The following is a 15,465-nucleotide window of genomic DNA, read 5'->3' as shown; positions in this document are numbered from 1 at the left end:
ACCGGAGCACCCATCCTATCATGGGGAGAATGTAAAGACAGCAGCAAGAATTGAACCCAGTCTTACAGCTTGCATTAACTGCTTCTTAATCATATTGCCCACTACTAAAACTGCACCAGATTGCACCTTGGCTATTGATACTTTATACTTTATTGTCGCCAAACAATTAATGCTAGAACGTACAATCATCACAGCGATATTTGATTCTGCGCTTCCCGCTCCCTGGATTACAAATCGATAGTAAGTATTAAAAATTTAAATTATAAATCACAAACGGAAAATAGAAAATGGAAAGTAAGGTAGTGCAAAAAAATCGAGGGGCAGGTCCGGATATTTGGAGGGTACGGCCCAGATCCAGGTCAGGATCCATTCAGCAGTCTTATCACAGTTGGAAAGAAGCTGTTCCCAAACCTGGCCGTAGGAGTCTTCAAGCTCCTGAGCCTTCTCCCGGAGGGAAGAGGGACGAAAAGTGTGTTGGCTGGGTGGGTCGTGTCCTTGATTATCCTGGCAGCACTGCTCCGACAGCGTGCGGTGTAAAGTGAGTCCAAGGATGGAAGATTGGTTTGTGTGATGTGCTGCGCCGTGTTCACGATTTTCTGCAGCTTCTTCAGGTCTTGGACAGGACAACTTCCATACCAGGTTGTGATGCACCCTAGAAGAATGCTTTCTACGGTGCATCTATAAAAATTAGTGAGGGTTTTAGGGGACAGGCCAAATTTCTTTAGTTTTCTCAGGAAGTAAAGGCGCTGGTGGGCCTTCTTGGCAGTGGACTCTGCTTGGTTGGTCCAAGTCAGGTCTTTAAACACAACATGAAAGATGACGGCCTAGTGAGATCGGGGAAATTCCAGCTGCTGATTAACTCCAAAGTGAATACAAAGCAAAAATGCTCCAGACTTAGAAACTGAAGGAACAGCAATCCCATGGATGCTCCCCCTCATGTGAAAGGTGGAGACCAAAGGTAGCTGTTATCTGTGCATACCATGGAAACTGCCCCTTACCTGGACTATGCCAGCCTTCCAACGGATCCAGAAGTTTCGGAACTCGTCCCAGGACAGGATGTGAGGTGTGTTGGCACTGACCACTGGCTCACCCATCTTGCTCACTGTGATCCACGTCCTCGTGTTCTGCTGCCCTCCAATCACAATCTCTACCATTTCCGCCGTGTCTCGAGGACCCGTTGATAAGGCAAAGTGGGCATCGTTGTGTGCTTTTACAGCCACGTCAAAGTGTGTCATCCAGGCTGGCTTCTGGATGTACTGGTACTCGTACTTGTTGGGGGTGGAGATGTGAATCTTTTCTGAGAAGACAAAGAGAATAATTTGGCCAACATATTGGAAGAATGTCAAAGCACTGGAGAGGAGTGGGCAGAAAGGTGGAAAACCCTGACGTTGAGGATTATAGAACAGGGGAGTTTCAACAAATTATACTCATGTAGATTTTTAGAAGGCATTGGATGAAGTCCTTCATCAGAGTCTGTTGGCTATTACTGAAGTTCATGGAATTGGAGGTAAATTGGTTGGAAAGGAAGTTGGGAAAGGAAAACAGCTCTCCAAAAATTCACTGTGTTTATAAATGATTTAGAAAATGTAATAGAAAGCTACATATCCAAGATTACAGCATTGTAAGCAATATGAATAAAAACATAAATGGATATCAATAGGCAAAACTGTGGAAAATGAAGAAATTGTGTAAAACTTAATGAGAAAATGAGAAATTATTTCTCTTGGATCTAAAAAGGTCAGAAAACTGTACTTTCCAAATAGTGAAAATCTGTAAACTGTGGGGACCCAAGGAAATGATTAACATGCTATGAGCAGGTACAATCAAGTCTGATAGAATGCATGCCATTATCTCCAGAGTACTGGTATACAAGGACTTGGGTTAGGGTTATACCAGACCTGGTGTGCTCTGGACTTCACACTAACAGCAATGTGTGCACTTCATTGGAGAACCTGAGGTAGGGAAACGTATTATAGTGTTATGTGACCTTGAAGCTCAATGTAACCCTTCATTCAGAAACTTGACCAAGTTGGGAAATAAATTTGCACAATTGACAATTTGAAAGGCAGGGAATTTAGTTAACAAATATAATGGAGTTGGTACAATTTGGACGCGTGATTGCGGGCACCTATAAGGAATGTACACTCCACCATCCACAGATAGAGGTGCTGTTCTATCATGTCAAGCAGTCTAATTACACGTACCGTTGGGGCAGAAGAAGATGCTGTAGGTGTACTCCCTGGGCAATCCTTCAGGCTGTGGAACACCAAGAGAAAAAGACAGGATAAGATAACGATCAGTGCAAAGTCCACAGAGCCAATTACCCCTCTAATCTGCCAATCTCTGCTGAGTTGACAGATACCTCCCCAGCAACTAGAAAAACTTCAGCGTTTATATATTTACAGTAACTTCAGCTTCCAAAAACACACCAATCACCTTGTATACTGCTTGCTGAACTGATGAAACCTCACTGACCTGAGATACTAACTGTACTTCTCTCTCCACAGATGCTGCCTGACCTGAGTGTGTAGCACTTTCTGATTACACTTCAGTCTTCAAGTCTCTAACATTTTGCTTTTGCACTACACTCTTTTGGGCAGCCTAGGTCCCGTAACCGAACACACAGCAGAAGGGGCTCCCTCACCTCCACCAGGACGCGTCTCTTCACATAGTCTATGCCAGCCGGGTTCCGCCTGTCCAGGTAACTTTCATCCAGGTACCTGCCATTCTTCAGCGTCTGGAGCCCACCCTGGCAGCAGCTGCTCCCACCGTAAGCAAACCCTTTGGCTGTGAAAGGAAAGCGACAGGGCCGTCAACACAATACATGAGCACAGCACTGGGACAGGATGTTGGGAACAATCCCGAACTCTGGGAGCTCACAATAAGCCCTTACCTGTGATGTTTGCAGGGCCCAGCTCACTGAACAAGAGGACGATGGATGTGGGTTTGGCTTCATCCGAGTTGATACACATCTTTCGAGTCAGGTGTCTCTTCCCTGGGTGCCCAATAAATTTAATTCCTTTTGGGACTGTAACTTTAACATGAACCTGGAACATTTGAGGAGACTGATCTTAACACGGTGCAGTCACAAGTGCTCATGGAAGCATCCAGTCTATTGTCATCCCCACTCATAATAGAGAGAGTCTGCTGAACTTCTCACATTCTGGTTTATACAAATTTATTCCCATTCTCCTAGTACCCTTACTCAACCAAAGTCCATCGGTAAAAATGAAAAAAAAACTTCAGATGCCAAAAAATGGAAATAAAAACAGAAAACGCTGTTAATATTTTAGATCAAATACACTTCATCAGATCAATGGGATGACGACTGAAAAGTTAACTTTGTGTTTCTTTTCACAAGTACTGCCTAACCTGCTGACTGCTTCCATCATTTTTCTTTTGTTTCTATTTCAAAAGTCCTTCTGTCTTGAGAGCTCAGATTAATTCCCCATATCAAGGGCCTTTTTTGGAGTGTTATACAGAGTTCCATTGCCTTTGTGTGAGGAAATGCTTCTTGGCACCATCTTTGAGGTATTCTCAGAATATTTAAGAAGCAGATAGATGAGAACATGACCTGCCAAGAGATAGAAGGCTACAGTCTAAATGCTGATATACAGAATCAGTGTGGATGGGCAATTCATGAACATGGAATGGACAGCTTATTTTTGTGTTGTGAGACTCTACGAATAGAATGGCTCCAACTTTAGGACTTTGCATCTTGTTCTGGACACCACCAGCAGAGGGAAGAGTTTCTCTCACTCTACCCCCATCAGTTTTACTGCTCTTCAATTTCTCGATTACATCACTCTTCCATCTTCTAAATTAATGGATGCAAACCAAATCCATGCAATCATACTTTTAACTTAACCCTTCAGGTCTAAGTATTAGTCTGGTGAATCTACTATGCAGTCCTTCCAAAGAAGTCTCTTTCTTGTAGCGTAGTGCCCCAGAATGTAACACAAGCACTGCAGGTGAAGTTGGACTATATCTTTACAGAACTGAAGCAAGGCTTTCTCTGTATTTGAGTTCCTGGAATCCAGGGTTTTATAAGGTATGTGGGTACAATCCATGACCTATTCCAGAATCCTGCTGATACTTTTATTCCTTCATGATATGGGGGTGTCACAGCGAGACCACAACCACCTTCAGAAATGGTGTGGTGGCAATCAGCCTTCTTCAATCACTGGATTCTGTATAATGGACGTACGCCTTTTAGTATTTTAGAGAGGAATTCAGGATATAACAGAGTGATGAAGGAATAACAAAGTCTAAACAGTGTGTATCAGGAATCCTGTTTTCAAATAATGTAATGCAGCTGTCCTCTTAGGTGGTAGGAGGTTACTGTTTTAGGTATTGTCAGCGTAGTTTAGGTGAGTAACTGTAATGTATTACGTAGATGGTATACACTGCAGCGACAACATACCAGCTGTGGAGGGAATGGGTCAAAGTCAAAAGTCAAAGCAAATTTATTATCCAAGTACATAGATATCACCATATACAACCTCGAGATTCATTTTCTTGTGGGCATTCATAGCAAATACAAAAAACACAATGGAATAAATGAAAAAATGCAAACAGGATGGATAAACAACCAATGTGCAAAAGACAACAAAGTGCAAATACAAAAAGAAATATAAAAATAATAATAAATAAGCAATAAATATAGAGAACATGAGATGAAGAGTCCTTAAAAGTGAGTCCAGAGGTTGTGAGACAGTTCAGTGATGGGTTGAGTGAAGTTATCCCCTGTGATTCAGGAGCCTGATGGTTGAGGGGCAATAAAAGTTCCTGAACCTGATGGTGTGGATCCTGAGGCTCTTGTACCTTCTTCCTGATGGCAGCAGAGAGAAGAGAGCACGTCCTGGGTGGTGGGGTTCCTTGATGACGGATGCTGCTTTCCTGCGACAGCGCTCTGTGTAGATGTGCTCAATGGTGGGGAAGACCTGACCAGTGATGGACTGGGCCATATCCACTACTTTTTGTAGGTATTTCCATTCGAGGGCATTGGGATGGATGGATGGATGGATGGATGGATGGACGGACGGACAGACAGACTGACTTTATTAATCCCGAGGGAAATTTGGTTTCGTTACAGCCGCACCAACCAGGAATAGAGCGTAAATATAGCAATACATAAAACCCCAACAATCAAACACCAAAATGCAAACTATGCCAGATGGAAAATAAGTCCAGGACCAGTCTATTGGCTCAGGGTGTCTAATCCTCCATGGGAAGAGCTGCATGTCCGATGGCCACAGGCAGGAACGACCTCCTGTGCCGCCAAGTGTTGTATCACGGTGGAATGTGGCCGAAGTCCAACAGTAAAAAGTTCAATATCCAGTCTGCAAACACGTTCCTCGATCGTAATATACCCCGGATTGCACCATCCGTTGCTAGCCAGATCAGTAAGCACCCAACTCCTTTACGCTTACTGCTCTCGGTGCACTTCCGGTCAGCCGGAACGGTATTACCCACCGAACTCCTCTTCTCCAAAAGTCTCTGTTGTCTCAACCCGGTCCTCTTTCCTCGGCTTTGTGATCCCCCTCTGTGTGTTTTCCTCCAGATTTCAGCAGGGGTGTCCACCGCTTTGTCAGCTAAGCCGGCCGGTCTTTGCTGGTCGGTGAAATACACAATGCGACCTTGCTTCTGTCCCGCGTGTCAGAATGCAACCATTTCCAGTGCTAAAGAAAACTGAAATAAAACTCTCTCTACCAGCATGTTAGAGAGGGTGCAGCTTCAACGTGTTACTGTGAGAAAAAAAATACAAAAAATAACGTAAATTAAAAAGTAAGAATAGATCGGAACGGCTGTACCAGGCTGCATGCACGACCGGAACAGATTAATCAGTGACACTTTAAATATGATGCAGCCAAGAGGTCAGAAGCCTAATGGCCTGGGGAGAGAAACTGTTTCTCATCCTGACCATTCTTGTTTATATACATCAGAGTCTCCTGCCTGATGGTAGAAAGTCAAAAAGGATGCTGGATGAATGGGTGGGATCTTTAATAATGTGTATGCAGCATTCCTGATGAATATCCCCTATGTTCCTCTCAGCTGTTCTCTCAGTCTTTTGTAGGGACTTCTGGTTCGATGCTCGACTGCTCCCATACCAGATGGAGATGCACCTTGTCAGGACGGTCTCAATGGTGCTTCTGTAAAACACAGTTAAGATGATGGGTGGGAGCCTTGCGTGCCTCAATCTTCTTAGGAAGTGGAGGTGCTGCTGTGCCTTCTTGTTCAGGGAAGTGATATTAAGGGACCAGGTGAGGTCATCTGTAATGTGAACTGCCAGGAACTTGGTGCACTTAACTCTCTATGGAGGAGCCATGTATTCGCAGAGGGGGATGATCTGTCTGCACCTTCCTGGGGCCCACAATGATTTCCTTTGTCTTCTTCACATTCAGGCTTAGGTTGTTGTTTTCACACTAATCCACCAGCCGCTCCACTCCATCTCGTCATCGTTCTTGATAAAGCCAACCACTTAACGACATGGTTTGAGCTGGATCTGTGACAGTCATGCGTCAGCAGTGAGAACAGCAGCGGGTGAACACACAGCCTTGGGGCGGGAGGGGTGCCAGTGCTCAACATAATGGGACAAGAGATGTTGCGCCTACATGGACTGACTGTGGCCTTACTGTTAAGAAGTCCAATATCCAATTACAGAGGGAAGTGTTGAGACCCAGCAAGGATGGTTCCCCACCAGTTTCAGGACTATGATGATGTTGAATGCTGAACTGAAGTCTATAAACAGCAGACTGACATATGAGACCCCATTTTCCCGGTGGGACAGGGCAGAAGCTATGGATCGATTTGAGTGATAAGCGAACTGTTAAGGGTCCAGTGTAGCCAGGAGAAAGGCTTTAGTGTGCTTAAAGCATTTCATAATGGCTGATGTTAATGCCATCAGATGATAGTCATTGAGGCAGGTTACTGTTGCCTTCTTTGGAAAATTCTAAAAAAAATGTCGAGGTACTGCTGTTCTTCCTTTGTAATGACACTTACGTGCTGGACGCAGGACAGATCCTCTGAACGGATAACACCGAGGAATTTAAAGTTGCTGACCCGCTCCATCTCTGATCCCCTGAAGAGGACTGGCTCATGGTCCTCTAGTTTCCTGAAGTCAATAATCAGCTCCATTGCCTTGCTGACATTGAGTGAGAGATTGTTGTAGCACCATTCAGCCAGATTTTCAATGAACTTTCACTCAGCTGGGCTGTCTTTTCCTTGAGCTTGCAACCAAGTGGAAAATATTCTATCACAGTCCTGACCCAAGCCTTGTGGAGAGGCTTTTGATGTTAAGAGGCAAGTCACTTACCACAGGTCATACCAACTCTGTAGCCATAGTATTGTGTCTGGTCCAGCTGAGTTTCTGGTCAAGAGTAAATCTCAGGATTGCGGGCAAGAGACTTGGTGTTGTTAATGCCTTTGCATGTCAAGGCTAAGTTGGTGGTCCCTCCCTTGGAGGTCAAGTGTGGTATAAATGTTACTTTCCACATATCAGTTTGTGTTGAATTAAATCTAGGTCTTCACGTACGGAGGCATTCTCTGATAAACTGCAATTGCAAGTAATCAACAGTGCACATCCCCATGGTTGAACTTCTGAGGAAAGGAAGATTGCTGAAGATGATTGAACCTCAAAAAGGGACTCCTATAATAATGTCCTGGAGCAGAACGATTGACCTTCCAACAAGATCAACCATCTTCTTTTGTGTAAGGTGCCATTGGAGTGTATTCCTTTGAAGGCCATTGATGTCAGATTTATAAGAGCCTCTAGATACAGAATTAGTTCAAATCCTGCCAGGATATAAAAGACAGTAACTTTTACCTTTGCAATTTACCTCTTTGCCGTTATGTCCATAAGGAGGTCTGGAGCCAAGTGGCTCAATTGAAACCTAAACTGGGTGTTAGTGGTAAGCACTGACAATGACACTTTGCTGATGATTGAGACTAGATCACTCTGGTAGGAACCAACCAGACTGGATTTACTCTGCAGCTTCGAGACACGACTTACTAAGACTTATCAATTTTCCACCTTGTTGGGTAGAGGGGGCGGAACGGCATAACGCTTTACGGTACGGGCGACCCAGGCTCAATTCCCGTTGCTGCCTGTAAGGGGCTTGTATGTTCTGCCTATATCTGCGTGGGTTTCCTCCAGGTGTTCTGGTTTCCTCCCACAGTCCAAAGGTATACTGGTTTGTAGATTAATTGGTGATTGTAAATTGTCCTGTGATTAGGCTGGGATTGAATTGGGGGATTGATCAACGGGGTGGCTCAAAGGGCCAGATGGCCTATTCCTCACTGTATCTCAATAAATAATATATATACAATATGCAGCTATACTAGTGCACTAGTGCCATTAACCCCAACCCATATAATATATATATACTGTATGTAACTATACAAGTGCACACCATTAATCCCAACCCATATAATATATATATACTGTATGTAACTATACAAGTGCACACCATTAATCCCAACCCATATGCTTACCCCAAAAATGCCCTCACCCCTCATCTCCAGCTGGCAGCACAACAGTGTAACGCTTTACATTGCCAGTGATGGAGGGTCAATTCCCGTTGTCTGTAAAAGTTTGTACGTTATCCCCATGACCGTGTGGGATCCCTCCGGGTGTTCCGGTTTCCTCCCACATTCCAAAGACATGGGGATCAGTAAATCGAGGGCAGGCCCTGGAAGCATGGCGGCACTTATGGGCTGCTCCTCCACATTCTCAGACTCTGTCGGTCATTGATGCAAACGATGCATTTCAATGTGTTTTGATGTTCATGTAACAAATAAAGTTAATCTTTATCTTTTCCTTCTCCATTCCCTTCCCCACTCCCTCTTTCCTGATATGGCAACTTTGAACGTACCTCAGCACAACTCGGCAGATAGTTGTGGACCATGAGTGGGATCTTGGTTTGTTCCCCGCGGATCACGAAGCTGGGCAGGGTGAAGTCCACAAAGAAAGCTTTGAACGTGCGGAGCTCAGTGGGTTGTGCAAGTCCGAGGCCACTCTCCTGCGACAGGCTGACTGCTTCGGTTATCCACGTGGTGATCGAGTCGGGAACCTCCACACGTAACCGAGCCTCGCCTGCAGAATCACTATCAGCAAGAGGTAATGGCAATCACAGAACAACCAGTGAGAACGCTGGCGGGCAATTCACAATGAACTTTGTAACTGAATGATGGTACATAGCGATTTGTGTACTGCAGTGGAATCCAGTTAATTGGGCCATCGGTTAATTGAGGCAGCCGTTTATTTGGGAAACTCTTAAAGAACAAACTCTAAATTGAGAAAAGACCCGGGATTCCCTTCGTTTATTTCGGATACTATACCACTTGGTTGGGGCAAGAAACAGTTTCTAACTAGCATCGGTCATGTGCACTTTAGACACTACACTGTGCTTACAGCAAACTGCTTTTAAATAGCGTCAGTTCTGTGTGTTTGTGTTCAAAAAGCAGCGATTTTTGTCACTCATAGTGGGTTAGAAATAAGCAGCAAGACAACTCAGCACTGTTTTGCTCACTGCGGTTTCAAGCGTTCAGGCCAGAAACAGCCGGGAGTGAAAATGAAACAATTTCACTACTTCAACAAGTTAGGATTTATGGAGAATTTGAAGGTCTGACAGTCATCTTAACTGTTACAATGAAAATGAAGATTTGGAGGATGCAATCATTTAAATCATTGTATGAACTCAGGTCATTATCTGCACTAGATGTCTGTGCTGACTTTATCAATCACTTACAGTCAATCAAAAGAACATGCCAGATGAATTCCTCCGTCATTAACTATTAGGATCTAGTCACAGTTTTATAGTACTGTAGAGGCATTGGTTGGTATGGCCAAGTGGTTAAGACGTTCGTCTAGTGATCTGAAGGTCACTCATTCGAGCCTTGGCTGAGCCAGCGTGTTGTGTCCTTGGGCAAGGCACTTAACCACACATTACTCTGCGACAACACCAGTGCCAAGCTATATGGGTCCTAATGCCCTTCCCTTGGACAAGATTGGTGGTGTGGAGAGGGGAGACTTGCAGCATGGGCAGCTGCTGGTCTTCCATACAACCTTGCCCAGGCCTGCACCCTGGAAACCTTCCAAGGTGCAAATCCATGGTCTCACGAGACTAACGGATGCCTATATATTAGAGGCATTGGTAGTATTCTAATTTATTCTGTATTTCATTTAAATACATTAATTGTTACTCAGTTAAACTTCAGTTTGTCCCTTTTATATCTTTTTAACTATTTCCATGAAACTTCGGCTAATTGGGACAGCTGCTTAATTGGGCCATATTGTACTGATGTATCCCCATTAACCAGAATCCACTCTATAATCAGGAACTGTGTTTATTGGCAAGTCTGTTACAGCAAACTGTGTGTACTGGGCGGCATGTTGTATATTGAACAGTGTGTTACACAAGGAGCTATCTTGGACAATTGGATAGTATGAGATAAGGAGCTGTGTGTACTGGATAATATGCTAAACATGGAGTTGTGTGTATTAAATAGTTACAGAGAATTGGGTTACAAGGGAGTAGTTGTGTATCGTATTGTGCAGCATAGCGAGCTGTGTTAATCGCATGGTGTGTTGAACACAGAGCTGTCTTTCAGACATAGTACCACTTGAAGAGCTGTGTTTACTGGGCAATGTGTTATCCAGGCCCTTGTGTACTGGGCAATGTGTTAAACTGGAAGTTCTGTGTATTGAATGGTGACCGTAATTTGACAGAACATCAAACGAAAGCTTAGCAGTGCTGATTGTCAGGGTGCACAGGTGTATGAGACTGACTCATCATTGAGCCCACTACCCTCAATCCTTCCCTCCCCTTATTCAAGGCTGTGAAATGCCGTTCCACTCCGATGCAAGCTGTGCTCTCCACCGTTTGGGAGCTTTGGAAGTAAATAAACTCAAAATTCCTTTCATCCTTTGGCCCAAAAGCTGGTAATGTTTTAAATTCTCACATGGGAACACTTAGCTGAGGAATGCAGTAATGGCAAGGCATTGGAAGATATTCTGGCAATGTGTTAAGTGCTTTGAAACAATATCTTTTGGAAGATACAGACTCCACTAAATACTTTTTTTGCATTGGCAGCCACAGTGATAACATCCTTCTTTTATTAAGCTACATTCTGCATAGCTTCCAATATTTCCTGCTCATTCACTTGTTCTGATTTAATGGGAAATAAATTGACCTGTGATATTCACAGACACAGAATTTCTAATCTTCTCCGTTCCTATCCCTTATACCCACATTTGGGTCAGTCCAGTCAGTGGACCTTAGGATCTTTAAATTTGACATTCATCTAACTCTTGGCAGTAGCCTCCAATATCCTGTGGAGAAGCTGGATGCTTGTCTTATCAGGAGCCGGAAATCCTATTCCCACTTTAGGGATTGTCACTAGGAATGGGATTGGCATCTATTCCGACCCACCGTCGCACTCTTGCATAAATCCAGTTTTCAATGTTTCTACCTGATGTTGAGACAATGCCAGATCCAGGTTTCTGGAAAAAACGTCCTTTTCCTCTTCTCAGCTCTGGGCAGAAAGAGATCAGCTACATGTTAGAGGAGAGCAGAACATCAATGGCATCTCGCAGGACAACGTTTCTCCCAGCCACCCCAGTCTGCCCGCATTATGACCGGCGCCAACTCTCCCTGCAGTCTCTACTTTCCTGGCGTCTCCATAATGTACTTTCCCCGAGTTGTTCCTCCCGCCCCAGAACCACCAGCCAGACTGAAGTTCAGGAGGCTGAGGAAAAAAATCTCAGGCTAATCTTCAAGTGCAGTTCTGAGTGAGTGCAGCACTACCAGAGGTGCCAGATATTTAAGGAGATGTCTGACTGAGGTTATCACACAAAGGCATGATTGTAAAATTACACAGCAAAATGGACCATTGACCCATCATATTTATGTTAGATCTTTGAGAAAGCCCTTCACTTACTAGATGCTCTAAGCCTTGATCCCCTTTACCCCATCCCTAACTTCTTTGTTTTAGGTACAGTAAATAAGTAATTCTTCTGCTGAGGCTCTATATATATCCATGATTATCAGCTGTCTTCTGTATTCACCACTGTATTACTGGAACCATGCATGCAGATGACGTATCATTCAGATGAAACTTGTGCATAATTCCATATTTCCATGCAACATGGAAGGACACCATTCATCCTATACAATCTCTGACAATTCAAAGAGCAAGTCCATATCTTCACTAATTTTCTCTGTAACCTATTCTCCCTGCATTCCCTCAATTCTACCACCCACCTACGTCAAGGGCAGTTTAGAGTGACCAGTTAACTCAGCGGTCCCCAACCACCGGGCCGTAGAGCATGCGCTACCGGGCCGCGAGGAAGTGATATGATTTGGTCAGCTGCACCTTTCCTTATTCCCTGTCACGGCCACTGATCACCCATTACGCATGCGAGGTCATGACCCGCGCGTCATCCGTGTCAGGGCGGGAAAGCGATCAACTCCTCGAGCTTGCAAATGACGACCGGCTGAAAAGTATGTTTGACATAACATCTCTGTCGGCATTTTGGATCAAAGCCAAGGCTAAATGTCCTGAGATAGCCACGAATGCACTGAAAACATTGCTTCCATTTCCAACATTTTTCTGCGAAGCGGAGTTTTCTGCAATGAATGCAACGAAAACTAAACTGCGGAATAGACTGGACACAAGGAACCCCCTTCGAGTATCGCTGTCTCCCGTCACCCCTCGATAGGACCGTCTTGTTGCAGGAAAACAAGCCCAGGGCTTCCACTGATTCAGCGATATTGGTGTGTTGCAATGATTTTATATGTTCATACAGGGAAAATACGTGCTGTGCGTTTAATATCGAAATGTTACTTAAAATGTCATGATGCTATTGACTTATAAGTGACCTATATAACCATATAACAATTACAGTACAGAAACAGGCCATCTCTCCCCTTCTAGTCCATGCCGAATGCTACTCTCACCTAGTCCCAACGACCTGCACTCAGCCCATAACCCTCCATTCCTTTCCTGTCCATATACCTATCCAATTTTTCTGTAAATGATAATATCGAACCTGCTTCTACCACTTCTACTGGAAGTTCGTTCAACACTTACTTCAAGCTCCCCTGATAATTGACTTATCATCATATCCATGCGAGGAAAATATGCGCTCTGTGTTTAATATTAAATTCGTTAGATAAACCTTTTTGGAAACAAAATTGAGTGTATTACCCACTTATCACCTATATTTCAGTAGTGATTAACACCCACCCCCACGAACAGAATCGCCAAAAAGAATTTGCTTGGTGGGGCGGGGGGTGGGGAGGAGGAATCAGCAGGTTACGACGCGCATGCGCATTGGTGCCTGCGCAAGGCTTCATGATCATTGTAGTCTTTTGGGTAAACAACGCATTTGACTGCTACTCTTGTTCGTTGGCAACTCTACCCCCTCCCCCGCCGGTCGGCCGGCCCGCAAGAATATTGGCAATATTAAGCCGGTCGGCAGTGCAAAAAAGGTTGGGGACCCCTGAGTTAACCGACCAACCCATGCATTTTTGGGGTATGGGAGGATCCCCACATGATCACAGGGAGAACGTGCAAACTTCACTCAGGTAGCACTGGAGGTCACAACTGAACCTAAGTCGTCACATCTGTGTTAGATGTGTTGCATAATATTGATAGCAGCAACCAAAAACGACTTGCTAGTGCCTTTGTCCCAATGAGTTTGAAACTTATTTACACCAAGAGGCAGTGGAGAAAACTACGGTCAACACTGCTTCTTTGAACCTCAAAGGAGACCCTACAGTTTTACATTTGTAAGGGGTTTCTTCTTTTATGTTACTGTGAAGGCTAACAAAATGGCTTCTTTGCTATGTTATAATTAAAATGGCTTTTCTGTAAAAATAACTGCAATGTAAGGAGTTCTCTCTCTCTCTCTCTCTCTCTCTGCTTGTTTGGGTTATATTATTGATAAGAGAGCGAATGAACCAATTGGGATAGATGTTATTCTTTCTTGTGTGTCTGTAAGCTATTGTTTCTCGTGGGCTTTGGGACAGAAGGCAGATGGTGACAGTGAGAGGAGACGCGATGCTGTAAGCTGGGCAGCAGGACGGACCTCGAGCGGGGGTCCGAGGCTCAGGGTCTTCGGCGAGGAGAGGAGACAAAGACAGACTCGTGTGGAGCGTCTGGTCGACCACCGTGGTTGGTCCCAGGCAGTCGGAGGGAATCGAATGGTGGAAAGACGACTCCATTAATTGAGCTCCAACTGTTGTGCACGAAGTGGTTGAACTTTGATAAGTTTGGCGCCTTTTATTTTCCTTTTATATTTTATCTCTATTAATTACATAGTTCCAGTAAGATCTATAAAGTGTAATCATTTAACCACATATGGTGTATTGTCTGTCATTTGGCGGGGTGGGGTACATCACGTAGCATCCACACAAACTTCATTACCCAGTCTGGCGGGGCCGAAGGCTGCTCCCCCTAAACGAACGCTAGCTGAGCGAGCCTGAGGCTTACCGGGGGGGCTACACATTGAAGGATTGACCCATTCCAGTAAGTGTAAAACATAAAGATCTCCTCTTACCTAGGGCTGATCCTTGGTTGTAGGGCTGCCACCAGGGTGCCAGTGTGAGGCTGGAAGCCTGGCATGGCCTCGTCAGTGTACATCCCCCCATTCTGTCTGTGGTTCAGACTCACCACGTCTGTCATGACCACCAGGCCTGTCTCCTATGTAACCGGGGAAGCAGACACAGATCAAAGAATTGGTCTTGGGTAGAAGAGCAGAACAGTATCCACGAGCAAATCTGGGGACCTGTGCCCCAGTAAGAGTCGGGGTCTGAGGAATCTGTATAGTATTAGGGCTAGTGCTTGTGGGACAATTATCAAGTAAGATTCAATACCTAGAGAACCTATCCCAGTAAGAGTTGATCCAACCCAATCAGATTCAGAGTCTGGGGAACCCATGTCCAAATGAGAGCAGGACGTGGGCTGAAAACAGATCGTGGGCAAGCTGAGACGGGGGAGGTTGCTGTGACATGGTGCTTACGCTGAAGGCGAAGTGGGCATCCTTGGTGATATCCCAGTGCCAAGGGAACACGGATGATCTCCGTCTTCGTGAAGAGAGCCCCGGCCACCAAAAGTGACCATCCTCCTTCGGAATTCCAAAAGCATCAGAGACATCGTAATCGGCCAGTTCCTGAAAGATCTGGAGAAACGAGTGGACACAGTTAAAGGCCAGCTGATGGTCAGTACACCCTGGCTTTTCCTGCAGATAAACACTACAGGGAAGCAAGACAGCAATGCTTCCTGGACCAGCGCAGATCCCAGTGCCTCCACACCAGGCAGGTCCCATCTGCAACATCCATCACCAAAGCCCTTTGCTACCAGAGTGAACCACTGGACACCATGTGCTCAGACTCCTTGAGAACGACTCTGAGTTGATCCCGATGTGGCCTTCTATATATTGGCAAGACCCGACGCAGACTG

General features: G+C 44.9%; 1 protein-coding gene across 1 annotated transcript in view; it reads right to left on the bottom strand.

Annotated features, from left to right (window-relative positions):
- cpamd8 (C3 and PZP like alpha-2-macroglobulin domain containing 8) overlaps positions 1-15,465 on the bottom strand; it is a 106,515-nt gene that overhangs the window by 59,759 nt on the left and 31,291 nt on the right. The window contains exons 17-24 of the mRNA XM_072243950.1: positions 15,026-15,184; positions 14,564-14,706; positions 11,473-11,535; positions 8,874-9,105; positions 2,894-3,047; positions 2,645-2,787; positions 2,205-2,256; positions 999-1,297 (exon numbers count right to left, since the gene is read on the bottom strand). Coding sequence (XP_072100051.1) covers positions 999-1,297; positions 2,205-2,256; positions 2,645-2,787; positions 2,894-3,047; positions 8,874-9,105; positions 11,473-11,535; positions 14,564-14,706; positions 15,026-15,184 — 1,245 coding nt within the window. The remainder of the gene's footprint in view (positions 1-998; positions 1,298-2,204; positions 2,257-2,644; positions 2,788-2,893; positions 3,048-8,873; positions 9,106-11,472; positions 11,536-14,563; positions 14,707-15,025; positions 15,185-15,465) is intronic.

This window comes from Mobula birostris, chromosome 26 (assembly GCF_030028105.1).
Source record: "Mobula birostris isolate sMobBir1 chromosome 26, sMobBir1.hap1, whole genome shotgun sequence".
NCBI lineage: Eukaryota > Metazoa > Chordata > Chondrichthyes > Myliobatiformes > Myliobatidae > Mobula > Mobula birostris.
Note: the sequence above shows the minus strand (reverse complement) of the source record. Positions and strands in the feature narration are given on the sequence as shown.